Raw genomic sequence first — 27,874 nt, 5'->3', positions numbered from 1 at the left:
CGCTTGTCGTCCAGGTAATTATATCAAGGATAGTGGGTCATTGAGGAAGAGTTTCAGAACGTCAACTGAGTCGGCATAAAAAAGTAGTAGAAACAGAAAAGAACAGTAGCTAACAATCATCAGCCCGACATATTTTAACAGAGTGCAAAGGATGAAAAGTGAAAACGAAGTCGAACAAACATTAAGCCCCCCTGCAGGTGAGGTATATGCGCGAGAGTAAGATAAACGACTGCCTCTCTCTCTACTTCCGCACATGATGACCTGATATGTTTTGGGCAATGTGTGTACTTAGAATGGGTTAAGTCTAAATTTGGGTGGGCGCTGCTGCTGTATGGGAGCCTAAGCAATAGGAGAGAGCATGCCGTGATGCTTTTGAAACTGTAAAATGATTATGTATTGTATTATACAACGTAAGATTCGTTTATAGTTTAGCAAATCGGAGCTGAACAGCACACTCGTCGCAAACTGGAAAACAGTTTTGAAGGAGAAAATTGGAGCCCTCCATACGCGTTACTGTTATTGTTGTCAATATCGATAAAAATAAATTATTACCATAGTAGAAGGGCAGAGAACATAAGGCTAAGCATTTAGAAAACAATGGCAGTAAAAATAAACCAGCTGTGTGCATTTATTTGTGCATTACCGCTTACTACATGGTCCTTTGCTGATACGATATCAGTTGTACATCTACTTAATCGGTGAGCAGTTCTTGTTGTACTTACTAGCAGTTGGAGGAGGAAATTAAATGCCTGGAAAGTAAAAGAGAAATAAGCAAAAATGGCCGGAATTGCGATGACGGACCGAACTTTGCCGGAAGAGAGTCATACCTTCTACTAAAGGTGCAGTAACAGCAGAAAAATGACGATACTGTAAATAATAGCATTTACCGAGTAAGCCCTTTCCACAGCCCTTTATAGATGTTCATTGCATGAATTATCTGTAATTGAAGAGTGTATGTCGAAAATAGGCCACCGCCATTGGGCGTCTGCATGTGACACTCCTCTTTTTTCAGTTATTGCTACCCTGAAAAAGGTGTGTTGGTCCAAATTGCAATTACCATGTTGTATGATGCTACGCACGATTTACCGAACCGGAGACATGCAGGATAAAATTTGTTACAGACAACAACACAACCGGAATACCAGTAGTATGATAAGAATAGAAGCCGACAGGTCCTTGTGGCCGAGCGAGCCCAGGGCTTTACTAGGTGGCATTGGGAGAGAGGAAGGAAGGGGGGCTTGGAGAGAAGACAGATAGTTAAAGGTAATGAAAAAAAAGGAATGCCATGCTTGAAAACTGACATAGAAACAGTGAATTCATTCTGCATAAATTGATATAAATAGAGCTTTCTTTTTCCCTTCGGTTTTGTCTTTTACCTTCTTTCCCTCTCATTCTTGCGTAAATACTTTTTCTTTTCCCTCGCTTCTCTTATACTGTACTACATTACTGAAAATAATAGCAGCAACAGCAATGATTCTTATCACCAGCGCTGACCATTATATTGGACACTGTGTCACATCTCATTTGGCACGATACGACTATCTTCGAAAACAATTACGAGTCCTCTGTCAGGACAAGGCACCATGCCTAAATTTCGTTAATAAAGGCATCGATGTACGCCAAATTGACTACATGCATCCAAACGACCTTGCCCTGGCATTCCAAGGCGTCGACCATATGATTTTGGCGATTGGCAACGAAGCTGACCGTGTTGCATGCTGCGAGCGATTGTGCCAAGCTGCAAGTCGATCTGGTGTAAAATCAATCGTCTGCATATCGCACGTTGGTGCAGTATCAAGCGATCACGAAACCTTGGGCCATTATGCATCGATCGAAGACGAGGTGATTACCAGTGAGTGCCAGTGGACTATTCTTAGGTAACGATAGTTGATCTTGATGACACTAGTTGGCGGGAAGATCACCTCGCTTCTTTGCCTTATCACTCGTCATATTTCGTCTGATATCACTCCCTGCATGCAATATGTATGTATGTCTAACATACATATGCTTATAATACAGACCTGATTGGATCCATCAAAACTTCCATTTCTGGTCCACTCATGTAGAGAAGAACCGTCACTTACCGCTACCTATACCTGAAAGTGCCGAAATCTGCCCACTGGATATTACCGACCTGTGCAGAGCTGTGGAAAACTTGCTTATTACTGCTGACAAGAAGGACATCCGACCCGAGCTTATCGATGACCACGTTGGCCAAGTATATACACTGACAGGTCCGCAGGCTGTCAATGGCAAGCAGCTGGTCTACCTGCTCAGCAAGACCACCGGCTTCGAAAAGTTCGAATATCGGTACGTTCGGCCGATGGATACAGCATACTATCTGGACGATCTTCCCAAAGACATATGGTTTGATGCTCGAGTCAAACATGAAAAGAGCCAGATATACAGCGACAGCCTCGATGGCTACGATTACCGCACTCGCCTTCTGCGTGCACCCACACGTACGTGCTCTTTTCTCTTTTATTTTTTAACATGCATACAAGTTGTCAGCTGAGCCCGCTGCACCAGAAACTCGCTTGTTTACAAGTATCATTCTATATATATATAGCGACGCAGACCAAGACATTTTTAGAGTATTTTGACTGGGTCCATAACCAAGCAGGCAGTCTTTGCGTACCACATGTCAGCATCATTACTGCGCTCCCACCCCGGTCCATTCGCAAGTTTTTCCAAGAGAATGCCAACAGCTTTAAACCTCGCATATAAAAAAACATAAACAGCATCCTCTACAGACCTCCCACACAGCCCACACTATCCATTACACACTATTCTATTCACAGCACCACATCTACATTTGCTTTTAACTACATTCTTCTCTTTATACCTGTGTCCCCCCTTCCTCTCGCTCCTCAATGCAGACGAGCCGAACTGTAAGATTCTTTCTTTGCTCAAATATAAAGAGATGTTTATGCAGGAAAATTTAAACAATAAGAAATTGAAGAGCCAGAAAAAAGTGTAATGCAAAGGGAACAGAAAAGGATAACGTCATTTAAAATGTTAAACTAAGATGGACCCTAAAGTAAAAAACCATCACCACTTCGTCATTACACTATTTAGGGGAGATGCCAAAAGACAGTGATTAGCTTCCAAAGAAATAAATTGCAATTCAGAGGTACATACTGGCATATTTTCTAGTCCAGTCCCGTGCAGTTGTTTCATAGCGTCCGCGGTCGGTCTTGTAGATATGTGCAAGCTCTGGCACAAGCGGATCTATACACACGTGTGTTAGCATTTGTATCATGACAGCCAATCACACCAAAAATCGAAGGCAGTAAACGCACCATCTGGGTTAGGATCGGTAAGCAGTGAGCACACTGACAGCAGGACTACACACAAGGAAAAAATAAGAAACGCTGAGTTCCAATACTCTTAACAGCACCCGCAGCATACCGCTACTTACCCTTCGAAATCGTCAACGCAGGTGACCATTGATCTTTGAGGATATCCAAACAGATACTTCCGTTGGTGTTGATATTGGGATGATAAATCTTGGTCGTGAAATTGATCTGTTGAGGAGGTTGCCAAGGCAATATACGTTTGGGTTAGAAACCAGACCAGAGCTGCTCCTTTTTTCTTCACGCTTCTTTTACCTTTGGGGGTTTGAATGGATAGTCTGTCGGGAAGTGAATGGACAAGAAAAAGACGCCACCTTGGTAAGGGCTGTCTTCCTGATATTACATTTGAAGAGACCGTTTGGAAAGGTGTTCCAGATGTGAAGGTTAGTTTTCTCTCTCTATTTTTCTTGTCATGTATCCATGTCTGCTATGATCAACAGAGAGTCAAATGATACATACGGGGCCCATAATGGTAGCTTGCCAGTGGAAGAGGTCGTCACCGACAGGGCCTGCCGAGCAAGAGGAAGGCGGGTCACGTTGGAGATCTTTCAGCTCCTGTAAATCGTCGAATGAGTTAGTACAGAGTTCTATTCTCAACATCTCTTTCTCTCTGAGGTTCTCAAGGCGCTGCTGGAACTACTCTTTCACACACTTCAAGGCAGGCGGGCGGGGGTGGGGGTGGGTAAGAAGGCCAAGTAATGCTGGACATCTTCAACAATCCCTTGTACAATCTTTTCCTTTCCATAATTTCCAGAGCTGTAAATACACTCAACAATGTAGTATGAGCAATGAACGAACCTTGTTAATGCGCTTCAAGGCCATTTCAGTTGTTTAGATTTGGTTTGTGTTAAGAGAAGATACACTGAAACCAATCCAGCTTGTAGGAAAAAAAGGTTCGCGGAGTTTTTTTAAAGTAACGCGCAGCAAAGATTATGGCAGAAGTTTTACTAAAACGCTTTTATGTAACCGATACAAACCAAGCAGCAACTATAAAAAGATAGAGAAAAGCGCTCCTATGTTCTGAGAGACTTTCAACACAGGTTGCGCTGATCAATTTTGATACATGTGTACTTGATTCAATACTAATTGACAGCATGTTTCTTGTACCTAGTTATTGTATTTGCTAGTGCGAGAAATCGAAATAGCACGTCGCTCACCTGGTTTATCATCCAAAATAATCTGAGTGCTCTTTTTGTTGCAACCGTTACCATGTACAGTGACCAGGTATCTTAAACTCGGCCTGTTGCTCTTTTGAAGTAGTAAGCATGTGGTCTTTGGGCCGTGATAAATAACGAAACGGGTCATACATATTCAGAAGTATAACACTGCTTGCTTTCTTATTATTGAACAATTAGAATGAGAAAGTCGCAATGCATTGTCTTTTGGATATGCCAGATATGCTCCCTATGAGCTTTTCACAGCCGTGGAAATCTTCGCACAGTACAACTCGATAGTGAATTAAGTGTTAAAAATACTTGTACTGGTGTCATGGAAGTGATTAAGCTCGTCTCGTAGCTGTGTCGTGTGAGCTTTGGTAAGCTTTCCATATATACCTGGTTTACTTCCTTGTCGGAACAAAGTGAATGGATGCGTTCAGTCTTTAAATGCGCCAAGTAGTCCTCCTTTTTCTTCGTCAAAACCAGGGTCAATCAATGACTTAACATTTTTGAACAATCATACCCATCCCACCTTAATAACTGAGAACCAGGTTTGAACAATCCAACATCCAGCAATACTAAAACAAGCTAATCTTAGAGTACTATTAACACATGGGCTTGAGGCTTTTTTTTAGGTTCTGTAGCTTTCTTTTAGCACAATACACAAGTCTTTAATGAATATGAGCCTGTGCGTTTGGCATGTATCAGTCTACTGTACTCAAAACTGACAAAGTATATATAAAAGTCGTAAATTTTAACTTTTCAACTTCTCCTCGAATCAAATATTGAAGCCTGTGATACTTGCAAGCTACTAGCGCCAATTTCTCAGTACTGTATCGATCATGACTGTTATCTAGGGTGTCTACAGCATTTATCTCATTCGTGAGCCAATGAAATACTCCACAAAAGCTAAAAGTGATAGCGCGTCACCGATGCCTTCAAGCGAGGTTCGCTCGTTCCTGTCAAGCTGTTACATGATTCTTATAGCATAAGAAAAAAGGTGTGTCGATTGGCATATATACCGCCAGATGGCATGCTACGCATTGAGGAGCTTCATTCACGGTATACTAACAGACAGAAAAAACGCTGAGGATATGTATAAGGAGCGGTTACTGATGGATGTCAAGCCCACAACTTCCTTTACAATTTAAATTTCGCTTCTGTATCAAGTTGCTCTTTTGTCACGGGTAAAAATTTTGCGGGACCATTTATTCAAAATTAGTGTCATCATTTTGTCTTTCCCATCCTTACCTTGCATTTCTTTCCCCTTCTTTATTATCTGCTGCCTATAGGCATTCTGTTTATTCTCTCTGCTGGTACAAAAGAAGCATACTCTTTGTTAGGTACACTTGCACTCTTGAATACAATTTCTACCTTGTATACACTCTGAAAAACTCGAGCAGAATTCTGACAGAATATTTGCGACAAAGTAGACATAATAGGCCTGCACAACAGTAGAGCCGTCGACGATATCAATGTAAGCTTTTGGCACGAACTTAAAGATAAGCAGTAATTCTCCTCACTGGTTTTGAATTACAGTAGAATATAACATCTACGTTTTACGGTGTTCATGGTTCTCGAAAACCTTTCAGCTGCTCACAAACCTTCTGTGCTCATAATCCCTTGGTCTCTCAACGGTTGTGCAATTATTGGTTGACGAGACTTGCTCATCACAAAGAATACGGTTATAATGATCTCGACGTTCCTTCTCAGTTTGGCGTTCTTGGGCCCCAGTTGAATGCGAGCTTCTATGTACACCATAGTCCTGTTCATTCTTTCATTTTCTTCACCTCGGCGATTCGGTGGAAAACGGTGAGCTTGCTGAGAAGAAGCTCATTCCCCATATTTAAAATAAAAAAATGGGAACATCGTCTGATGTGCTGATAAAAAAGACCTTGGATCATCTTGGATAATCCTGAAAGTGACAACGACAAGGATAACAAAAAAACTTCCTCTGGGTGCCTGAGCGACGCGGATACAGGATGCAAAAACAATGACTATCGCACAGTCTACAGCATGTACTGAGTACAGTCCGCTTGATTTTAACTGTTGAACTACTACATGTACGATGATATGGGGCGAGTCCTACCGAACAGAAGTGAGATTTAGACTTCGTTATGACTTTTTAATCCATTGATGACTAATACTTTCACGACATCATCATGATCATCCTTGACAGGTGCAACACTCGTTTCAATTGCTCTCATTTGCTAAATAGCGCTCATCGGTGTACTAATATATCTTATTTACACTCCAGGGACCGTTACTGCCGAACAACTTCGCTGTGCGTAAATAGGAGCCGGCGTTAAGTAGCGCCTACATATTAGACAACCCGAAAATAGCGAATCGACTCGATTTTTTATTAATAAAAAATGTGTCGAACCCAACTGTTCCGATGTTGGAGAATCAACCGACACAGTCCCTAAAAAGAAGTAGGTGTAGAAAGCTGTCTACGTATTCCAAAAACGATGAAAGGTATATTCAAAGGGGTTGTCAAAATAGCAGAAAACGACTTGAGAACCATGATGCAACTGCATTTGTCTGATCTCATCATATGGTAAGCCTACTCTTTTGGCGCATCTTTAGAGAAATATGCATAAGGGCATCATATAGGATGTTGAATTGAAATTATGACGATGGATTGCTTCGGGGGAGTATGAGTGCTTAGTGTACAAGAGATAGAAGAAAATGAGATATCATTGAGTGTCGCATCTTCATTGACAGCACAATGGTCCCGAGCTCACCATAACAAGTATAAGATGTATGAATCATTCTCACACAAAATAATAAGTGATGATGAAGAAGTTGACCACGTTGCCTACATCTTACAACGGATAACCAAAGGGAGAACTACAGTACAAAGAAAAGCAAAGCAGCGGAAAGTCAAGGAGAAAAAGCATGCAGTCTACCGGGAACGCAGGAACAGTGGAGTCGACCAAACGTTGTTCCCTTAATCCCTGTGTAGCCATGCTTAATATACTAGCTGCTAGTGCTTATAGTAGACAGAATCCCAGAGAAGCCTTTTTTTTAGTGTTTGCAAATTGTTGTATTTAATTAGAAGCCAAGGGAAAACGGGAGAAAAGATAATGGTGCTTATATAATAGTTATTATTCACTACTTAAGATGCTGTATGTAGATATAATTTGTATGTAGGTACAACGAGCGGCTGTTTAGTTGGGCGTGAAATAGATGCTCACGCGCAGTTCGCCATGACTGGACAAACCAAGCTTGGCTGGCAACTTGACCCACTCGTCAAAGGTTTGGCCACCATTGATAATATCCTTGACATTAACCTTGGCATCGCCAATTTTGTCGCTGCCAATTAAATCCTTGTCGAGAACCTTGAGATAAAGCTTCTTGTCAGACGAGCCTTGGGGAATGTTGAAGGTAAAGGTCTCGTTCCAGACGGGGTTGTTACTGTTTTTGACTTCGCTTGAACGCTGCTTGTAGTCGTCATCGAGCCACAACTCGCTACACATGTACCCAGGCGTATCTCCTTTTTAGTTCCATACATCCTATCCATCCTGGTACCAAGTTTATAAACATCACACTTACACATAAGGATCATTCTAAGAAAAAAAAAGTTAAAACTGGATTTATGAGTAATCTTTGATTTCTTGCTGTCTAGACGAGTTCCTTGGAGCCCTTATCTCTCATGGGGTGTTTTATTACCTTGCCAAACAAATCTTGGTTCTTCAAGTCCTTAGCTTCGACTATAGATTTTGCGAAAACACGCAGCACGCATTAGTAAAATAAACAGACTACAACACGGCAACCCAGCAGCAACGACAGGGGTTAGTGGGAGTAGTATAGCATAATGACTTACTAAGAGTGACAGTCAGAGTACCGGCAGGAAAACCCATTTTGCTGTTAAAGATGAAGTAGAGTGAGAAATAAAGATAATATACTTTAAGAAGCGAGCTCTTATATACCTTTTTGAAGTAGTACCGTGAGCTGCACTTTGCAGCGATTTACATCTCTCTGTACGACAATGCGGCAAAATTAAGTATCGGCTCGTTGCAAACTTTTTTTGGCCTTGTGACACTCGAAGCTGCAAGAAGGTAAAATGGCAAACCGTTTCATTTTGCCGATATTATTGCCATATTCGCTTAGAAGGACGGGAAACATGCTGAGCATCATACTCTCATTATATTTCGCTTGGCATGTAGCATCCTACAATGCAAAGTATGCCTACGCATCGGGCTTCATGCCTAAAATGGCAAAGCGTCATCGACAAATTGCTTCTGACAACAAAGGACACTGATGATCACGCTTATTGCGAACTGAACTGACAGAAAGCAAAGTTGTTTAAGGTAAGCTGATCTCTGAAGGTCGGCTGAACCGGTCTTTATGTGTAGCCATGCCAAGGTGATAAAAAAATAAGCGGGTGATGATCGATTGATATGGAGGATCTTCTACAGCAGAAAAAACCATCGATAGTAACTATCAGCACGCCTTCCAATTAGATAGGCTCACGTGTTGCTGGTGCTCAAGTGTTGCTATCGTCAAGGACTTTTTGTTGCCAGGTCTAGTATGATCTGGTTACCGGGTAACTTGCATAAAACAACCTTTTATCCGTGCCCAATAGGTAATCCCGTTGGCGGTGTTTCTGAGACTCGTAAGCGTGGAGAGGAATCTAAATATATCCTCTTTCTGCTGCTGCTTTCCACATCACATCTGTCTCCAGTTTACGTCATCGGCACAATGTACATACAAATACGGACCTACTATGATTGTATTGCCTATGTCACTTTTGCATGGCTGAGGATTAGAGCAGAAGAAAAAAAGATTGATGAAATATCACTGCTTCAAATATTATGGGAGCGCTGCATCATTTTTGTGACTTGATATTTCCTTTTGGCAGACGACGGTGCCACGGCCGCCCCTTGTTTACACTGATTCACAATTGTTTGGCGTATCATATACCAAAGTGCATTAACACTTAAGAAGTATTATATAGCTTGGGCACAGATAAATAAGGGGCACGAGCCAAGCGGGCGTAAGGCTCAACAAAAAACCCAAAGGGGGCTGAAACAACAAAAAAGCGAGCAAAGGCTGGCACACTAGATCACTCTTCCGGAACATCCGGACGCGTTAGTTACCCGTTGCGGTGATGGAAGTAATAGTAATGCTTAACTGAACTTTGTATGTACAAATGTTTTAACTATTTCTTTTTGGATTTGTGAATGGATGAATGTATGTGTGAGCTTAAATGATGCTTTCGTGGGATGTGCTGTGCTAAGTGTGTGGTATTTGAATATGTGTGGTATAACTGTTTCATGCTGTTTTCTGCTCTTTGAAGTATATTGAGCATTGTATGAAGTATAGAGAGTAAGAGGACGTATGTCGACCATATCATGATAAACCATTCAGTAATCTTCCAGCTCCTTCCCCGCTCAAGAGAGCGATGTTTGCGGCTGCTGGGGTTGCTGTACCATTTCGAAACGTCGACTGTTGGAAAACCGAAACACCATACTTTTGCGGCACTGCGGGAAGTTGATACGTGAACTTCGATGGTAGATGGTGTCCTTCTTTAAGCATTCCTGTGAGCAATACAATGAATTCTGGCCATGATACTGTTAGTTCCTTTTCCTCTTGTCCCTCGAAGGTTCGCTATTATCAGCTGCTTGGACAGCTATCATACCGAGAGTGGATTGATGGCAACGTCGCAAAAAGTGCACCAATTCGTATCACACATCATTTTTTCTATATAAGCTGAGTCTCTGGTGGCAATGCAGAAGAAAAGATAGTAGTATATAGCAGCAATAGATGACAGAGAGGTGAAAGATTAGGTCAGAGGGGAAAGAAGAAAATCTTTTTGAAGTAAAAAAGAGAAGAAAAGTATAAGACGACCTATAGATAATCTGCTTATATTTCTGAAGAAGAAAAGGGGGTTATACTACATACGGATGAGCACCATCGTCTGGAACGGGGTGTGTTTCTCTTCGTTATATTGCTGTCATCGCATGCAGTGGTAAAGAAGGAAAGCTTGTCAAAACATTAAACCCCAGCATGCACAACAGGGTGGCACTTTATAGTTCGGTGCTGAGTATTATTTTTTAACTTGGCGCGACAGGAAGGGGCCAGACTATTATTGCTGTTCATCGGTCATCCTCTAGCGCTGGAGTTTCTCCTACCCATCATCCCCCGACCTCATTCTGGGTCCAAACAGCTTGAAAACCATGATGCATCATCAGAGCTGGTTTCGTTTATGTCAACGATGTAAAACGATCAATGGTATAGTTGATATATCGACATTACCTCACAGAGAATGAAGTGAGCGGCATCACCCGGTAGTAAATACAGTGATGCATGATGCACTTATTAGGCTTGCGAGTCAGATTTTACTATAAGGATGAGCTAAGGGGCAAAGGAAGAATTCATTAACACTGCTGCAGTAAAATGCATGTGCGCCGATCATCCCGGAATTTTCTTGAGATATAATACGTGGATTTAAAAAGACAAGCGGCGCTGGATAAATTGGGGTTTTCTTTGCTCCTACTAATCGTTTTCCTCACTATGTCGTCTTGATATATAATTGGACCCGTCTAAGGTTTTAAGGAAGTTTAATAGGGCAATCTGGGGATACTATATACCATTTTGAGCCGATAGCGAGACTACAATAAGACGCTTTTCGATTTCGGACCGGACCCCGCTGCCACTATAAATGTGCCAAAGATATAGGCATCAGCCTAATGAACTGCAAGGCATAATGTCCGAGAGAACTTTTCAAGGTACTATCGCTTAGTGTAGTAAGCGCTTAATCTTGTTCAGTATATGTAGCGCTTTGAGTGTAACCCATATTGGTACAATGCTCGTCATTTACAGATTTTCTTCAAGTGTGACCACGCGATCCCGGATGCGGCTGCAAATTTCTATTCGCGTGCATTGCTAAGCTAAGTTACAATTACCGAAAGTACAGCGGTAGAAAGTTTGTACAGGCATTCATCTTGGGCGAGATCCCTCTAGTAAGTTTATCCATTATGAATGAAGGGGCATGTTCGTCTTAAAGGTCGTGTAGAGCAAGAGTGGCATTACAGTCAATATGCCGAATGCTTCAACTTCAGACCATATAAGCTTCTAATTATCAGCGACTTGCCCCCTAACATTATAACCACGACTTGCAACCCTCTCTCTGGGCAACAGACCCAAGTGCAGCACCGAGAACGAGTTCAATTTACGCCACTACCGAGTTGACCTGGCATGAATTTTCGACCGCCACAACTAACCGCGACCTGGGATCAGGGACAAACAGTTGGCTATAGTGCCGATCCGCATGTAAAAGCTGTCCCATATAATCGTCGTTCTACCAAAATATCTTCATTCTTTCAAAGCCAAAAAAACACTAGCGGTTGTGAAGGTTAACGCCAAGAAGGCAGTACCCGCCCCAGTGATGGTGCATTAACCTATTGTGGCTTTAAATTTCGGTGAATCCTTATATGTGCCAGTGAAAAAGAGCTTTGATATGTGATCTTGTGCCTTTTCTTCTTTTTTTTTGCCGCAGCAGCAAATCAAAATTAAAGAACAAAAGGGTTAAATTATAGAGAAAGGCTACAGGTACGAGTTTTGTCTTACGCTTACGAGTTTTTCTTAGCGGGTTCTCAGAGTGGTTGTGTTGTGACACTTCATATAGCCATTCTGATTGCCGTCTTACACGTACGAGTTTTTGTCTACACATCAGTCTTCCCTTTTTGGATGGCCTTGTCAAAATAACAAGCTATTATTATATATTTAAGGGTGAAATGGTTTCAATTACACTGTTCTTTCCTATCTATATTATTAAAATCTTTAAAAGTTAGCTGAAAAATCCAAAAAAGGAACCTCCGCTCTTTCCATATAATTCCACCCGCGCACGGAGAGTGAGAGAGAGAAAGCAAGTACTTACGCAAAGCATTTCCCAAATTCATGGGGGACCTCGGCCGCACTTTTTACCCGTGGGCACGGGGAATTTTGAGATAAGCAGGACTTACGCCCGGAGGCTGCCTGAGTAAAAAAAACAGCCGTTCGCGTGAAACGATGCAACATCCGAAGATGGGTCGAGACAGAGGCTACTAGGAACTGCGAGAGAAAAGCAAAAGGGGAGGAGAAGGGGAGGGGGATAAACTATATAAAGAACGCAATAGACGCTTTTAACGACTTCCTGGGTCAGAGCAAGGGGAGGAGGGGAAGGGGGATAATTTATACAAATAAGCAATAAGAATATGAGGCTTTTAACGACTTCCTCAGGTCCATTCAAAGCAAAAAGCACACGCCACCGTCCAGATGGATGGATAGATCTTGACCGCAGCCTACGGACTACTTGACAGGTCGGCTTCTAGGAGCGGGATGACAGTGGAGCATCAATCTTGACCAGCTTGGAGGTGTCTGTGCACTACCGCCATTCCGAGAAACAAAAGAGACGAATAGTTAATGGGAAACTGTCAAACCACACACACAAGATTCTATCGTGCTATACTTACCCATACTTCTACGATGAGACACAGGATAACCGAACACCCGGCCAGTGTAGAAGCAGAGAATCGCAGCCAAGACGAAAACACCTCTTATAGCTGACAAAAAAAAGAACATTAGAGGGTTTCACACACTGTGCTATCTTTATTTTCTGACACGGCATTACCATCCTCCTCCATCCCAAGCTGGATCCAGCTATACTTACATTTGTTTTGTCGTTTTACAGCAAAGTTATAGACAGAGAGAGATGGGGTCTAAGCCAATCCAAGTCCAAACAGATCACCGCAGAGCCATCCTCTATTAGAAAAAAGAAAACATCTATGAGCAGCTGCATACACTTTTTGACATGTCACGGCACACATCTTCCTGGTTCTTCAAACACGCAAAGACAAACACAAGCACAGCGATACTTACTATTATGACATCCTTGGCTTGGAGGAAGAGAGCCTTGAGTTAGAGAAAGAAAAAGCAAGAAGGGCACGACGACCAATTCTGAAGAACAAGAGAAGAAAGGCGAGAGAGAAAGAAATTTTTTTTGAGAGACTGCCATACTGCACACGTCATGATCAGGAACCCTTTCCCGTCACGCTGCTGTACACACTGCACACCTTTGACACGTCATCTCCAGCACCCAGGCCATCCCACTCACCTACCAATGTTCAAGTTCCCTTTTGCTTATACTTACCATCTGTTACTTGTCCGCTGGACACGATTAACCCAACCAGCATAAGGCGGAACCTGAAGTAGAGAGAGATCATGAGCAGGCTGTTCTAAATATGCAGCTACTTTTGACACGTCATGGCATCAGCACTTCCAACAGACACTCGACTTCTCTCCAGCTCATGCTCACATTTCATTCCCTACCGTACTTACAGTTGTTGCTTGTGTTTAAGGGTGGGGTGCAAACAACAAACCGAACCAACCATTTCAAAAAGTCAGAATTCTACAGTAGTAGCAGAGAAGAAAGGAGGATAATATTAGCGGCTGTATGCTGTACATACACTTCTTTAGACACGTCAAAATTCAGATCTTCTTTCGTATATCACATCCACAAGCAAAGCCTCAAGTCACACTTCACATTTTTCATATTGTACTTACTCTTGCATCTGTGCTTTGAGAGCCAACGTGAGGGGGAGATGGACCAGGTTAAGACGAGAAGAAGGTCTGTGTCAAAAAAGAAAGAAAGTGAGATAAACGGATCTTAAAGAAATCACTGTATAGTCACAACCGGTTGCATACACTCTTCTCACTCACCACCATAAACATACACTCTCCGATCCTCTAATCCGTTCCAATGACACTCACCTTGAATAGCTTTGGTTTACAAACGTTGACGAAGAGGAAGAAGAGCCCCATGATTGCTGCGGCCGCACGGTTATATAGTAGTAATGAACACGGCATTTGAGCCAGTTCAATCTATCCAATCAGATTGCTCTCTCACGTTTATGACGCGCCGAAATGTGTGGCTCCTCCAGATCAGAAAATTTGTTCTACATGAATGTATGACTATGTGAGTAGACGGGTATCGCATCGAGAAAAGACTCAAGCGGATAAGCGTTATAAACACGATATGAAGCTCACTTCAAATCCTTCATCATCTGAGAAGTGTCATCGCTTTAAACACGCTGGATACAAGTATCAATACAAGTATCAACGTATACAAGAGTATCGAAAATCTCATGTGACATGGCGATCCCGCGCTTGCCGATGTTCCATTTGATGGAAAAATTATGGTCCTTGGTGTTGACTTTTGCCAGGTACTCAACATTGTATCCTCTCTTCTACTTTGCATTCTTTTGCTATTGAGCGGTAATACTTACGTTAAAGTATCTACATCAAACCTGGTAATAGGTCCTTCCTGTGATACCAGATGCATCGCGCTCGCAAATCGTACAGCAGTGTCTAAATCGTTCATCGATTTGACCCAGTGTCACCGTCCATCGCCTTGAAACCAACATACGCGTCCAACAAGCTGCAACACCAATGATGCAAACGAGCTTGGCCAGTCGATGCAACATTTACTTTGCATTGGTGATGGTGCCGAGCTGTTGGAGCCGAGCTGTTGGTGCCAAGCGGAACTTGCACACCCATAGTGGACTCTGCAATAAGACACGACTGATTGTTACGCTCTCTCCAACGATATGTACTTGATGCTGAAATAGCCACTGGACCTCATACCGGCAACATCGTCTTGATCCCTCGCATAACTTTAACACCATCACAAATACGCTCCCCCATTCTCTTCAAACGCATCCAATTCCCTGTTCGCCTGGCATTCACTATGACCCTCAATAAGGCACAGGATCAAACTTTTAACACTGTTGTCCTCTACTTACCTGAACCTCCTTTCACGCATGGTCTACTCTATGTAGCCATGTCACGCGTCCGCACCCCATCATCTATTAGAATCATGTTAGATCCCGAGAACTCAAGTATCGCGGGTCAGCAAGGCCAAAACACCCGAAATGCTGTTTTCCATGAAGTCCTTCTCTAATTCTCTTTATCTTCTATCCTCTTTTTTATCTTCTATTCTCTTTATTATCACCTATTCTCTTTTTTATCACCTATTCTTTTTTTTCTCACCTATTCTCTTTTTTTCATGCCTATTCTCTTTTTATCAATATCACTACATCATCTTTGTCAACACTTCTTTTCGCATTGTATTCTAAACTGGAGATAGTTAAGTATCCAACTTTGACGACTTTCTATGATAGGCTACTTCTCACTGCACAATGATCTTGCTTTTGATTTTGAAAACAGACAATAAGCATCTAATACCAAAACATTGATCCAACCTCGCTCGACAGGGCGGGTTTGTTGGGCTTGCCCCCCACTTGGGGGTCAAGGGGGGAACCCCCTTGCGACGCGTTTCCGTTGAATGACACGGAGCGAAGCGGAGGGGCTCATTCATCCGAGCGAAGCGAGGAAGGACCGCTAGTATCTTATATGATTCTGTTCTGCCACTATAATGGCACATATACAAGTTCCGAATAATATCAAGTAGCAAACCATGTGTCATTTATAAAGTTATATGGCGCGCCATATAATAGTAAAGTGTCACCGTGCGTTAAAAATATGACTCAGCAACAGAGTACACAACATAAAGCAAGTTAGTCCGCTATAGCTCTATGATATTGTTAATGAAGTTGGAAACGAGTACTTATCCTCACTACTATTTCTACTTAATTTGTTAGATCATAGCCTTCTTATGTTTGGAAAGTATATAATTCTCGAAAGTACAGTGAGCAAGTTTCCTATGAAACTTCTACTTTCGAAAGAGCTGCTTGAACGGTCACCAGATTAACAACTAACCCACGTAGAACCAGGATGGAAAAACTCATCCACGTAATCAGGTAGCTGTAAAACTTCTCCGAGCTAGTTATGATCCGCGTGAAATCAGGATGAAAAAACTCATCCGCGTAAAAAGGACGCTGCCCCGAGTTCATCTAAAGTGATTGTTACTTATGTGGACTCGGTTAAAAACTCCAACACACAAGCAAATAGATTGCTTGATTGATTGGCATCCTGAGATTGAGCTTGGTGTGCCATCAAATATTGGGAAAAGGCCAAGAACAGAAACAAATGCAGAACTTTATGTCATTACAGCGGCAGAACAGAATCATATAAGGTCTAGAAAAGAACAGTGTAATTGAAAACATTGCACCCTTAAATGAGCAGTTTTACATTAAAAAGTATATGATAATAGCTTGTTATTTTGACAAGGCCATCCAAAAAGGGAAGACTGATGTGTAGACAAAAACTCGTACGTGTAAGACGGCAATCAGAATGGCTATATGAAGTGTCACAACACAACCACTCTGAGAACCCGCTAAAAAAAACTCGTAAGCGTAAGAAAAAACTCGTATCTGTAGCCTTTCTCTTATCTTTTACACTTGAACTCTATACGGGGGAGAAGTATCAATCTTTTGCTACAACATGTGAGTGGTATTTATATAAATAAATATAACTATCTCAATACATTTTGCGAATACGAGGCGTATATCTACGTCTATGACCATGTAAGCCTATTGTTAAAAAGAGGTTAAGGTGCTCTGTGTCCCATTTATTTGTTGTCGGCGCAAGTGGTCTCTCACTTGTCTAAGCCTTTCTTTGAGGGAGCCTTCCTCTAAAAAACAGCTAACCATATCTAAATGGAAGAGCTTTTCTCTGAGCGTTCACTCTTCTGTCGGGTGGACTGTGGCTTCTTGTTGCGATTCTATTGTTTCTTCTTCCTGGTCTTGAGCAGATTGGACTGCGGCAACAATGGTATCTTTTTGCAATACTGGGTGTACTGCTTTCCGTTCCTCTACAGGATCAAAATCTGCAGCATTGATATACCGTGCCCCTGGGATACCATATATTACTTCCAAATGGCCTATTATCTGGTCTGCAAGATCTCGTTCCTCTTCTTGTTGCTGTTGACCCTCGTCATTGTTTTGTAGCTGTACTACCAAAAAAGCCGGCACTTGCAACGCTTGTGAAAACAAATACGCACAGTCTCTGGTTTAACAGAGTTCCAGGCAGCCTTGGACCATCTCATAGCCTTGAGAATATCAACCTTGAAAATGTTTCCGCCTTGGGTGACCAACTGACGATTACCACGCCTCTGGGTTTCTATGTAAACTCGCTCATACTGCAATCGTCTGTAGCAAAAGTAATGTAAGAATAAATAAGTTGTTTGTTTACCATCAATTGATAATATTACAAGGTGGAGGCACGTTCAAAAAGAGAAAAACTCTTACTTAAAGTATCCTTTGAAACTTTTTATGATTCCGGCATCCGACGGCTGTGCTCTTGAGGTCGTGTTTGGTGGCAAGAAGAGGAGCTTCACATTGGTAGGCTCGTAATCACATTGATGACCAGAGAAATTGTCAAGAATCAGAAGAACGTTTCGATTTTGATATTTCATGGCTCTGTCAAAGCGACGAAGGTAAACCTTGAATATATTTTTCGTCATCCATGCATTGGAATTAGAGAAGTACAACGAGAAACCATAATGGGAGGCTAAAAAAGAGGTTTCCTTGTTATCAACAATACTTTCATTGTATGCCGGTAAATATGATAGATTATAATCACTGTATTTACTCACCATCCTTCTTTTTAAAACATGCTGGTTTTTCAGCATGACCAATGATTAATGGTTCTCTGAAGTCGGATCCGACCATATTGACTGTCAATGCGACGGTAATTCTTGACTTATCAGCTTTAATTCCAGGAATCGGTCGCGATGAGATAGTCGTCAAAGGTGGGTTCAAGTAAAATACGGCTGTTTCATCCATGTTGTAAACATCCTTGGCCTCGTATTGCTCGATTGTTTCTAATATATCCGGCATCTCAGATGCAAGGAGTTCGTCGTTGGCAGAGCCAGATTCACCGTGAATCCTCGACATCTTCAATCTATATCTTTTCCGGAAGCGATCTTGCCAGCCGTTACTACCATGGAATGCACCCGGACCCTCTTTTGGATAATTCAGCTTATCAGCAAAATCCTTAGCAGCTTCAACAATAACTGGCCAGTTTAGTGGGTAGTTGGCTTCTTCCCAGCTGATAATCCGCCTATATGTAACCTTTTTCAACATCCTAGCAGAACAAACAAAAAGTTTTCGAATTAAAACTGTTTTATTGTACCAACAACCAATTAACTATTCTAGATATGCTACATCCAGGAAATTTCGCAACTGCGTGTTTTTTCGTGTGTTTGAGTTTTCGAAAGTATCATCGTTCATTTCTCGTCTTCCTTTCAAAAACTTTGACATAGTCGTTTCAGAAACAGCTCTAGCTTGAATTCGTTTCTAGCCCATCTAGCAAGCTCGCCATTGGTCATACCCGTTGAGCGCATCTTAAGCTGGTACACTTGCTCTTGTCGACCTTCTGTAAGCTTTGCGTACTTCTTGTTCACCATTGCAGAAGAAAAAGGAAAGAAAGAAGAAGAAATATATAATAAAAAGGTTTTCTGCGCGTTGTGAAGCCATTCTCATACAGAGCCGTCAATTTCTTTATTCTCTGTACTAAGACTGATCTCAAGTAGTGAATGAAGTTGTTTCAAAAGCGGATTTGCTGGCTTCTCGCGGCTGTCATTCGTTTTTTCTTTATTTATCGGAACAAGGATCAGATTTCAAGAGAAAGTAGGGAAGTCATAAAATGTTTATCAAAATCTCAAACAAGCAGAGCTGTGTATCAGCAGTCAGGTAACAGTAGAGATTATGCATACACACCAGATTTCAAATAAAATAAATGGAAAAAAGCATGTGGCAGTATGGATTAGATACAGTGGTGAGAAAGTTTCAGCTAAATTTCCAGGCGATGAATGCTCAGAAATGGCAGCATTGGAAAAAATCGGGGGTCCGCTGTACAGGATGGAAACTTGTTCGACAACAACCGTTTAACTAGTACCCTCAGAGGCCAAGCAAAACAGTGCTGCCCAGTAATAGTTCTCCTAAACCATTCAGTATTTTACCCTTAAAGCAACAAGGTAATACTTTTATGAGTGCTTTTGTACACACAAGACTCAATTCTTGATCATAACTGCTGCAGCGAGTAGTTGAGTCATACCAACCGGAAACGTAAGCTCATTAAAGAAAGTTTGTGCCACACCCTGTGACAAGCGGCCAAATATGTCCGCATCTTTGTTAAATATACATTACCTAGAATGACCATTTTCAATCTCTCCTTCCTCCTTCGTTGCTATATAGGATGCTAGCACCGATTTTTGAGAAGGTCCAACAGCTTTTTCAAACGGTTGAAAAGCACCTTGGCGATCCCGTCGCGCTTCCGTTTAGTAATACCGATACTTCCCTCAAGAATATTTTGATTGGCGGAGGTGTCACCGGCTTAATCAGCTACGCTGTTTCGAAATATATTGTGTATAATCTGTATCTTCATCCTCTTTCTAAAATTCCGGGACCACCTGTCGACTGGATTCCATTCCTCGGAAATATTCGAGAGCTGATTAGAGAAGAGGTAGCGCACTGGAAAGATAGTAAGAGAATACGAAGAGCAGCTGTTACAGTTGTGAGTGCCTAAAGTGCATTTTTCTTATAAAAAGTCAGGCGTTCCATACAAGAAATGGGCAGAGCGGTATGGTGATATCAGTCGTCATCATGGTGCCTGGAACAGACCGGTTATTTTGGTTTCTGATCCTGATCTGTTGAAACAAGTATTGATGACTGAAGTATACGACTTTACCAAAGCGCCGGACGATGCGAAGTATATAACTCGTATTCTTGGCAGTGGTCTGCTTGTTTCGGAGGTAAAGTGCGCTGTTAGGTGTTACATCTGTATATACATAGTAGGAACTCTTACAATCTATCTCACAACTTATTGCATTGTATATATGACAGGGAGATATACATAAGCGACACCGCAAAATGCTCAATCCTGCCTTTTCTATACAGGCCGTTCGAGAACTGACCCCTATTCTATTTGTACCACCTGTTCAACTCTGTGAAAAATGGATGAGTGAAATCAAAGCCAAGCAAACAAATCCAAGTGAAGCCGTCGAGATTGTTGTTTCGCATGGTCTTTCGCTTGTAGCGCTTGATGAAATCGGTCTTGGTGGGTTTGGACAAGAGTTTAACGCGATTCGACATGCTGACAGTGTGGATAGCGATACTAGCAATAAGCAACAAGTCCACAAACTTAGTTGGGCATACCAAACACTTTTTGATCCCAGTCGACGAACTTTTTGGACGATCTTGGGTCTCTTTTTCCCTGCTGCGCTATATGTGCCAACAAAACAAAACCGCCAGCTCAACAAGGCCCTCCGAACACTCGCCGAAGAAAGTAGAAATATTGTACAGCATGGTATTGAACGCGCTCAAGTTACCAGCGGAAAATCAGTGGGGAACAACTTGCTGTCAATGATGATCCGGAATGCGGACGAGGATGAGTCTGATCAAGGATTTACAGTCGAAGAACTACGGAACCAGTGTCTCACCTTTTTGGCTGCTGGGTACGTAACGTGGAATACAAGAAATAATTCACATAATTGGGATCGTTAACAGAGACATTGTGTGCTGCTGACGGCGTTTTCTTTTTTACTTCAGACACGAAACAACAGCAGTATCATTAACATGGTGTCTTTTGCTGCTGGCACAGCACCAAGATGTCCAAGATGCGCTGCGAGCCGAAGTTACACCTGTCGTGGAAAGAATCAATATGGATGACTCGGTGTTTCACGACGAAGGTCCTTTTGGAATCGGCTTTGAAGGGGCCGACATGCCATCTTATGAAACAATGAACAGCTTGCACCTCTTAAACAATGTTATCCGTGAGACCGCACGCTTAATTCCTGTTGTCCCAGTGACAGCACGATATGCAACCAAAAACACAACCATGAAGCACCATTTTGTTCCAAAGGGAACCGACGTGGTCATACCCATTGTCGTAAATCACCATAGCAAGACGATCTGGGGTGATGATGCGGAAACATTTCGGCCCGGCCGTTGGGATGAGGAACCAGCATATTCCAAAGTAGGATCCTATGAGTATTTTCCGTTTTTGGCTGGGACAAGACAATGTATTGGATACAGGTTTGCTCTTATTGAGCTCAAAATTATCCTCGCTATTTTGATTACCAAATTTCAATTCTTCGAAAAACCTGGATTTGTTGTCAAAAGAAGGCAAGAACTTACCCTGCGGCCTGTCCCTAACATGACCCTGTTAGTTAAGCCCATCTCATCAACACCATCATCCCACTAAAAACATCCTTTTGGTACTTCCTTCCTTTGTTGTTCTCCCACTTTTCCCGTTTCATTTTCTGTATATTAATTAAAAACTTGTATATTCGGCACAAATTGCAACGGTTGTATGATCCTAAAAGTTCCTCGTAATCCCGGTGTTCGTAGTAAGTATGTATACAGTACACTACTCAATCGAAGCTTTGCATAAAATAGATTAACGCTACGGAGACCGCCATACAAAGAGAAGGCGGTGGGTAGACTTCCGTCATAACAATCATGAACCAAAAGGCACGACAATAACACTTAATCTGCTGTGGTTATCATACATATTGTATTTACAACATACAGCATGTGATACGAGCCTGTGATCGAGTCTGCGTTGCTATTTTCACATATCTAGAGTATGCTCTTTTTCTCTATCAATGATATTTAGCAATATTTATAGAGACGGTGTCGCAGGTAGCATAACGATCGCGGAAAAAGAGCCTTTTTGCAGCTTCAAGCACTTTCAGCGTTTGTTTTAAAAGACATATTGACCCAAGCTGTTGAATTTTTCAAAAGCGAGGCACTTTTTTGCGAGATGTGAAGCACTTTTGACGTTTCGGTACTTTTACTGAGTCGATGACATCCGCAGAAAAGTTTAGAAGGCCGAGAAGACATGATCTTTGCTGACCACCAACAACTTGCCTGACACTGAAAAAATTTAGTTACCGGGATTTGTTTTGCAGTCGCCGAACCAGCTCTCATACTACGGGTTTCTCGGCCGGCTACAGCAGCAGAATCATTAGGGAGCAAGCAATTACATGCATAGCACAGACAAAACAGCACATATAGCTACTAAGCTAAAATAGCAGTGTGCCACAGCTGTTGCCAAAGAATGCAGCACAGTCCGTGCTCACAGTTCGTGGCGATTGTATGTACTCAAGAAAAAAGCACGTGTGATCTTCATCAAGGCTGTTGTATATAAGACTGTTGTGGGACAAGCGGCGGACCAGCTTTGGATCGCGTCCGTGCTATTCCGAAAACGTCAAAGCACGAACTGATCCCATCGCGGGGGTTGGGGTGCGCGCGCGAGAGAGGAGCACTGAAAAATAGTTACAGAACCCGAGTCCTTTCTGGACGGGTTCTATATAGTAGGTTGTAATATAAAGCTTGTTGCTTTTGTCTCATTTAGAGACAGTAAAAGTAGAGATTTTCATATATTTTATGATGATGCATACACAGAACAGAACAAGAGGAATATATATAATTAGACAGATGCGGGTGGCAGAAATGAGTGAGTTGAGTGAGTGTGTTTTGTGAGGGGATGTGAGAGAAAGTGCGCGAAAAAGGAAAGGATGATGAATTACGGACAGCAACAGATGAGCCCTTCTATGGTATACAAGGTAGGTTTTTTCATTTTGTGTGAAGGGGCGAAAATGCGTGTGTGAAAGGGGTAATGAGCTAGATTGGTAAGATGGATATGGAAAAAGGAACGTTTGTCTCTTGCAGGAGCAAGAGAGGGAGAAATAGGATTTAATTATCGCCTTTGAGGAGTGTTCAGCGTGTCGATCACGGTTTGGATTTCTCCCACCCACATGTCAAGTGCTTCTTTCGAGTCAGCCTTAAAGTAGAACACCTGGATAGTAGACCCGCCTGCCGCCGCTAGCAGTGCATCGATGTCATCAGCGTATTTGTAGTTGGGATCACTCGAGTTGATGGATACTTCAAAGGAGTATGGATGGTTCAGCTTCTTTTTCGGTAGCTCCTTAATGGTAGCGTCTCGTAAATCGATCTTTCCTTTAAAGTAGAGTGCAGAAGGAGTCATGTCATCACGCGGCCGTGCAAAAATTATGCAGTCGCTTAACAAAAAGTACATCCGACGGTCGTCACGGTGGTTGTAGCTGCCTGTGCTGACGCCTGTCAGCTGGCCACGCATGATAAATTGTCGTGGCTCATCCAGGAGCACAGGACAGTTGCGAACCAGACAGATCATATCGACTAGTCTGCTCACGTTCTGGCAGTTGTGTAACCTAGTCATCACAAAGGCGTTTGGTATAAATGATCTCTCTCCTCTCTCCTGCTCTGTTTCTCATTCTCAAGTATACACGCCATGGCTGTAGGACTTACAAGTGCCGGATATTAGCTTCTAATCGTGTCATTCGTTTTGCGCACTGGCTCAATTGTTGCGCGTCAGGATGATGTGGATCGGTGTATCGCACGAGCTCGTTCATGAGCTGTGCGTAGCGTGGTATTGATTGTAACGGTAAACTTAAGAGGGAGAACAAGGATATTTGACCAGAGCCGGTCGAGTCAAGTATGGCCTATGATTATCGTCAAAGTTGCTAAGAGTGAGTGACGCGGAAAAAGTGTATCCGCTATACAACAACATACACGTTGTATTGTACGCCCATCAACCTTGGGGGAGAAAGGGGAAGGGACGATCGTTTTACATACCTCTACATGTTTCTTGGTGGCTGGGGTGCGTGCTAGTCGTTCCAGTACGCTCATAGCGATTCCGTAGTTTTCGTAATACGTATAGTACGATGATGCGTCAAGCACCTATATTGGCTTAATCAGTAACGGCCAGCATATATGCGATCGCTGTATATAAGACAATAAGAAGAAATGGTTACCAAGGTACGAAAGATATCGGATAGCAGTTGCGTGGGACCCCATATACGGAATCTAAGAACAAGTGGCGGGACAAGGGCACACATTCAGATTAATTTTACTTGTCAAACCATCCGAGGTCGTGTGTGTTTCCTTACCGTTCCTTGAGGCCATTGAAGAACCGACGGCTGATGCTGAGGATATCTTCAAGATTGCCAAAAACCAGCTCGACGTCGTTGCCACGGACCATGCCGGCGGATTTGTTTGAGGATAGAAAGTTGCGAGGTAATGAGGAAGACGACGTACCCGACGCGTTTGGATTTTGGCGAAAACTACCCATCATTGGCTTTTTGTAGTACTCAAGCGCTGCCTGAATCTTTGCAATGTAACGTCCTTCTGTGTCGAATAGCTCTCTTAGGATACGCTCTCGATTTTGAACATCAGCCTCCACCACCAGATCTATGTCACAGTCAGTATCGTTTTAACAAGATTCAAAGTTGTGTAATCGCAGCTTTAAGCGAGCACAAGTACTCGGCAGTTTGGGTAAGAGAAGGGTGGCCAGCGTATCGTTTATAAAGAAAAAAGGGATAGTTCGTCGTACCCATATTACGAGAGTCCAGCTCGTTTCCAAAGAACTCGTACAATTCGTCAATCACGTCGACGTCGTCGTAAAGTGTGGTTGGACACTGGGATGAGCTGGCGGATATGCGAAACGGAGATATGGTTGAATCTTCCATGCTGTATGTGCTCATCGCGGTGCTTGCGTCGCTCACTGATGATGCTCCTCCTGCTAGTCGGCTACTGCTGCAACTACTTGCAAACGACAGCTCGGAAGACGTGGTTGTCCGAATGGTGTTGGCTCGAGTAGAGGCTGTGCTTGCCGATCTGGTGTTTTTCAGCATGGAAGTTGTGGAAAGGATTACGGTGCGTATGTGATGGTATTAGGCGTCGTCGTTGTATTTAATTGTCGATGCACAAAGCGTTGTAGAGGGATATTATATATATACTGAAAAGATAATATGGAGGGCGGGGGTTGGATAATAGTAATAGTAAGGGAAAAGAGAAAGAAGAAGAGAAGGAAGGGATAGGATGGGCGAGAGACGACAACAAAAGGGCTTTACGGTTGGTGATGGAAAAGGGAAGAAAGAAGAAGCATTGTCTTGAAGAACACAGAAACGGTTTCAAGAGAAAAGTTTATTTGTGTGCCCGGTAGAGCGGGAATAGATGCGCTCTAGCTTGTGTGTGCCCGTGTGCCTGTGAGTTATGCCGTTTTTACTGCTTTCCTTAGGAGTGTTTGCAAGGGAGACACGAAAGGTTGTGGAAAATTATGAAAAACAGGTACACCCTCCAACGCACAGCGCACACAGCATGTACACAGCACACAGCGGCGGGTATTGAAATGTCCTGTACACGGTTGCCCCGTTCTACAATCGTTGCACTGTCTCCCCCCACCTTGTCCAGCTTCTTGAATGAGTGTGCGGCGAACGACAGAGCGAGAGGCCCTTCATTAATACCAGTTGAAACAGGCTATTTCGCGCTAGGGAAAATCACACCCATTGACACACACACGTAGCGCCGTCGTCCAACATCTCTGACCCGATCGCCTGGAAAAATCTTTCCTTTGTTGTTGCGCTCAATTTGTTGGGTTTGGGCCCTTGGGCGGAATGTGGAAAAACACATGGGATGATCTTCGCTTTTTTTGTTGCAAATCCCAGCCCGAATAAAGCCAGCGGACAGCAACAACGAAGCATCTACTCCTTAGCGAGGAAGAGGAGGATCTCTTGTCTATGCTTTTTGTGCATGTCATTTCCGAGCAATGACGTCTTGTTTGTAATAACGGCGGACTTGCACCAGTAGAATCGTTTGCTCCTTTTTGACTCGCAAGTGGACGTCAAGAAATTAGGAAACTGTTATTCACTTATTCTTTGCGTAGTGTTCAGCTGAAATTCAAGCTCCTCCGAGACGGAGACCCGTTGCACACGTTCCATTGTTGGGTCGCACGATTCTTGTTATTGCGCGCGCTCTCTCTCTCTCGTCGTGTAGAGTTCTGCCGCTGCTGCTCGATACAAATCGGTCCGAACCATACCTACAAGAGAAAATGGCCGGCGGGGAGTTGTTTGTCAACCGCTGTTCTCCTCCCCCCTATTTTGCGCTGGCGACTTCCTGTAACCCCCCATCATCCATTACAGCGACCAGATCTTTTGTAAATGCCGGGACCCCACAGTTTTCAGCTGTGAATGGGCCAATTCCACATCACATGATGTTTTTTATATCTCTGCTAATTGTTGTTCCTACATTATTATGACCAAAAGGATATTGATTGAGCTGGGGCGCGTAACTGAAATATGCTTATAACCAGCGTACATCACCGCATCATATTCGCAGATACCATAGTACCCACAGAACCTTTTAATCTAACTGTGCTATCACGACTTAAAAATTATGTTGTGTACCTGCGTAAGTGCGTACCGAACGTCTTCTTGCTAAAAGCACGAGTCGTTGTGCCACGTATCACGATGTTATATACCTTTCACCTTACTACATGCAGAGATTTTTTGTTGCCAACCTTAATAGTGCTGTGACGCCCGTTAAGAATAGGAACAGTGCTCTCTACTATATATAACCTAGATCCTTTTTTTCGTGTACAAAGTTTGCAGCTCCAACAGGGGAGTATGAGCCAGAGTGCATTGTTGTACATTTCATATATACAGTCGTACAGAAAATCAGCCATTTTCTGCTGGTAACTTAGATGTTGAGCGATCGTCATTTCGCTTTCTCTCTTAAGGCTTTCAGTTTGACATGTGTATCTTTGTGTACGGGTGGTTTCCCGTCTGTGATCCTGTATCATTAAGTATGTTTCTGTCTACACTACTCCTATCAGAGGCTATTATCTTGTGCGTGGAACTTCCAAGTCGTGTCAACTGTCTGTCGCACTTGTGTGTCCTAATGCGTCACCTTCTGAGAAAATACGTTGTGTGTGAAGCAACTAATTTTGCTTACCATATCCACATGAAATCATACAGAGCTATTCATAACTGCGTTTCTATCAATAAGCTTTATCATTGTTCCTGATCTGAAACATGCTTCTATTGCCTTTGTCAAGCCGCAATGTGGCGGGATGGTCGATCATCTTGAATTTCACGGCAATCATACACGTGTAAGGCTGAGGCTTATTAGCTCGCCGTTTAACAAATAACGTGTCTCGTCCTCTGATTGTAATCGTCCAACAATATCATACATAACAATGTCTAGTACTTTTAGTGATAGGCAGTCCTGTCGCAACAAGTATAATACGCCTTTCCGTAAATATATCTTTGTTCGGGAGATGCCGAGCTTGTACGTGTATGTAGGACAGAAGGAATTGTTCTGGAAAAGACCATATCATCTCGTGAGCAAGTCTCGGTCAGTTGTACGACAAGTAGCTCACTACACTACATATCAACTTCAGTTTAGAAGCTATTATGAGCCCACAACGAAGCTTCCATGCTGTTCAACACTATAACCGAGATCCAAACATCACGCTCATTTATTACATTCTTGAGAAACTGAAATATAGCTTGCTATATTTAAGTCTCGCACTATTATTGTTAGAACATTAAGCAAAACGACGCTAATACTACGAGATATCGCATGTTGG

The 27,874-nt window shown here is 42.7% G+C and overlaps 6 protein-coding genes across 6 annotated transcripts; 2 read left to right on the top strand and 4 right to left on the bottom strand.

Moving 5' to 3' along the window:
* Nucleotides 1–1,237: 1,237 nt before the first annotated feature.
* BDB00DRAFT_947798 (uncharacterized protein) lies at nt 1,238–2,902 on the top strand. Its single transcript, XM_053129539.1, has 4 exons — nt 1,238–1,263; nt 1,344–1,877; nt 2,020–2,462; nt 2,570–2,902. The coding sequence occupies exons 2-4, from the start codon at nt 1,471–1,473 to the stop codon at nt 2,725–2,727; spliced, it is 1,008 nt and encodes a 335-aa protein (XP_052974181.1). The 5' UTR covers nt 1,238–1,263; nt 1,344–1,470; the 3' UTR covers nt 2,728–2,902.
* Nucleotides 2,903–4,310, bottom strand: BDB00DRAFT_851029 (ubiquitin-protein ligase). Its single transcript, XM_053125478.1, has 7 exons — nt 4,155–4,310; nt 3,816–3,911; nt 3,612–3,689; nt 3,422–3,527; nt 3,303–3,347; nt 3,142–3,231; nt 2,903–3,070 (listed from the first exon to the last, which is right to left on the bottom strand). The coding sequence occupies exons 1-7, from the start codon at nt 4,176–4,178 to the stop codon at nt 3,066–3,068; spliced, it is 444 nt and encodes a 147-aa protein (XP_052974180.1). The 5' UTR covers nt 4,179–4,310; the 3' UTR covers nt 2,903–3,065.
* Nucleotides 4,311–7,517: 3,207 nt separating this feature from the next.
* On the bottom strand, nt 7,518–8,038 carry BDB00DRAFT_851025 (C2 domain-containing protein). The gene has a single exon (XM_053125477.1). The coding sequence runs from the start codon at nt 7,990–7,992 to the stop codon at nt 7,684–7,686; it is 309 nt and encodes a 102-aa protein (XP_052974179.1). The 5' UTR covers nt 7,993–8,038; the 3' UTR covers nt 7,518–7,683.
* Nucleotides 8,039–9,681: 1,643 nt separating this feature from the next.
* BDB00DRAFT_851023 (uncharacterized protein) lies at nt 9,682–10,495 on the bottom strand. Its single transcript, XM_053125476.1, has 2 exons — nt 10,158–10,495; nt 9,682–10,077 (listed from the first exon to the last, which is right to left on the bottom strand). Exons 1-2 carry the CDS (start codon nt 10,212–10,214, stop codon nt 9,910–9,912), a joined length of 225 nt encoding a protein of 74 aa, XP_052974178.1. The 5' UTR covers nt 10,215–10,495; the 3' UTR covers nt 9,682–9,909.
* An 8,821-nt stretch (nt 10,496–19,316) lies between these two features.
* On the top strand, nt 19,317–21,801 carry BDB00DRAFT_850985 (cytochrome P450). Its single transcript, XM_053125474.1, has 5 exons — nt 19,317–19,421; nt 19,608–19,924; nt 20,010–20,213; nt 20,305–20,915; nt 21,010–21,801. The coding sequence occupies exons 2-5, from the start codon at nt 19,658–19,660 to the stop codon at nt 21,662–21,664; spliced, it is 1,737 nt and encodes a 578-aa protein (XP_052974177.1). The 5' UTR covers nt 19,317–19,421; nt 19,608–19,657; the 3' UTR covers nt 21,665–21,801.
* Nucleotides 21,802–23,164: 1,363 nt separating this feature from the next.
* Nucleotides 23,165–24,974, bottom strand: BDB00DRAFT_792285 (rho guanine nucleotide exchange factor; the record flags this gene model as incomplete). The annotated part of the gene is made up of 6 exons (XM_053121106.1): nt 23,165–23,657; nt 23,755–23,948; nt 24,082–24,186; nt 24,261–24,312; nt 24,396–24,696; nt 24,839–24,974. 6 exons carry the CDS (start codon nt 24,972–24,974, stop codon nt 23,165–23,167), a joined length of 1,281 nt encoding a protein of 426 aa, XP_052974176.1.
* Between the last annotated feature and the right edge of the window lie 2,900 nt (nt 24,975–27,874).

This window comes from Zychaea mexicana, assembly GCF_025766255.1.
Source record: "Zychaea mexicana strain RSA 1403 chromosome Unknown BDB00scaffold_122, whole genome shotgun sequence".
Taxonomy (NCBI): Eukaryota; Fungi; Mucoromycota; class Mucoromycetes; order Mucorales; family Lichtheimiaceae; genus Zychaea; species Zychaea mexicana.
This window is presented reverse-complemented; position numbering and strand designations above follow the sequence as displayed.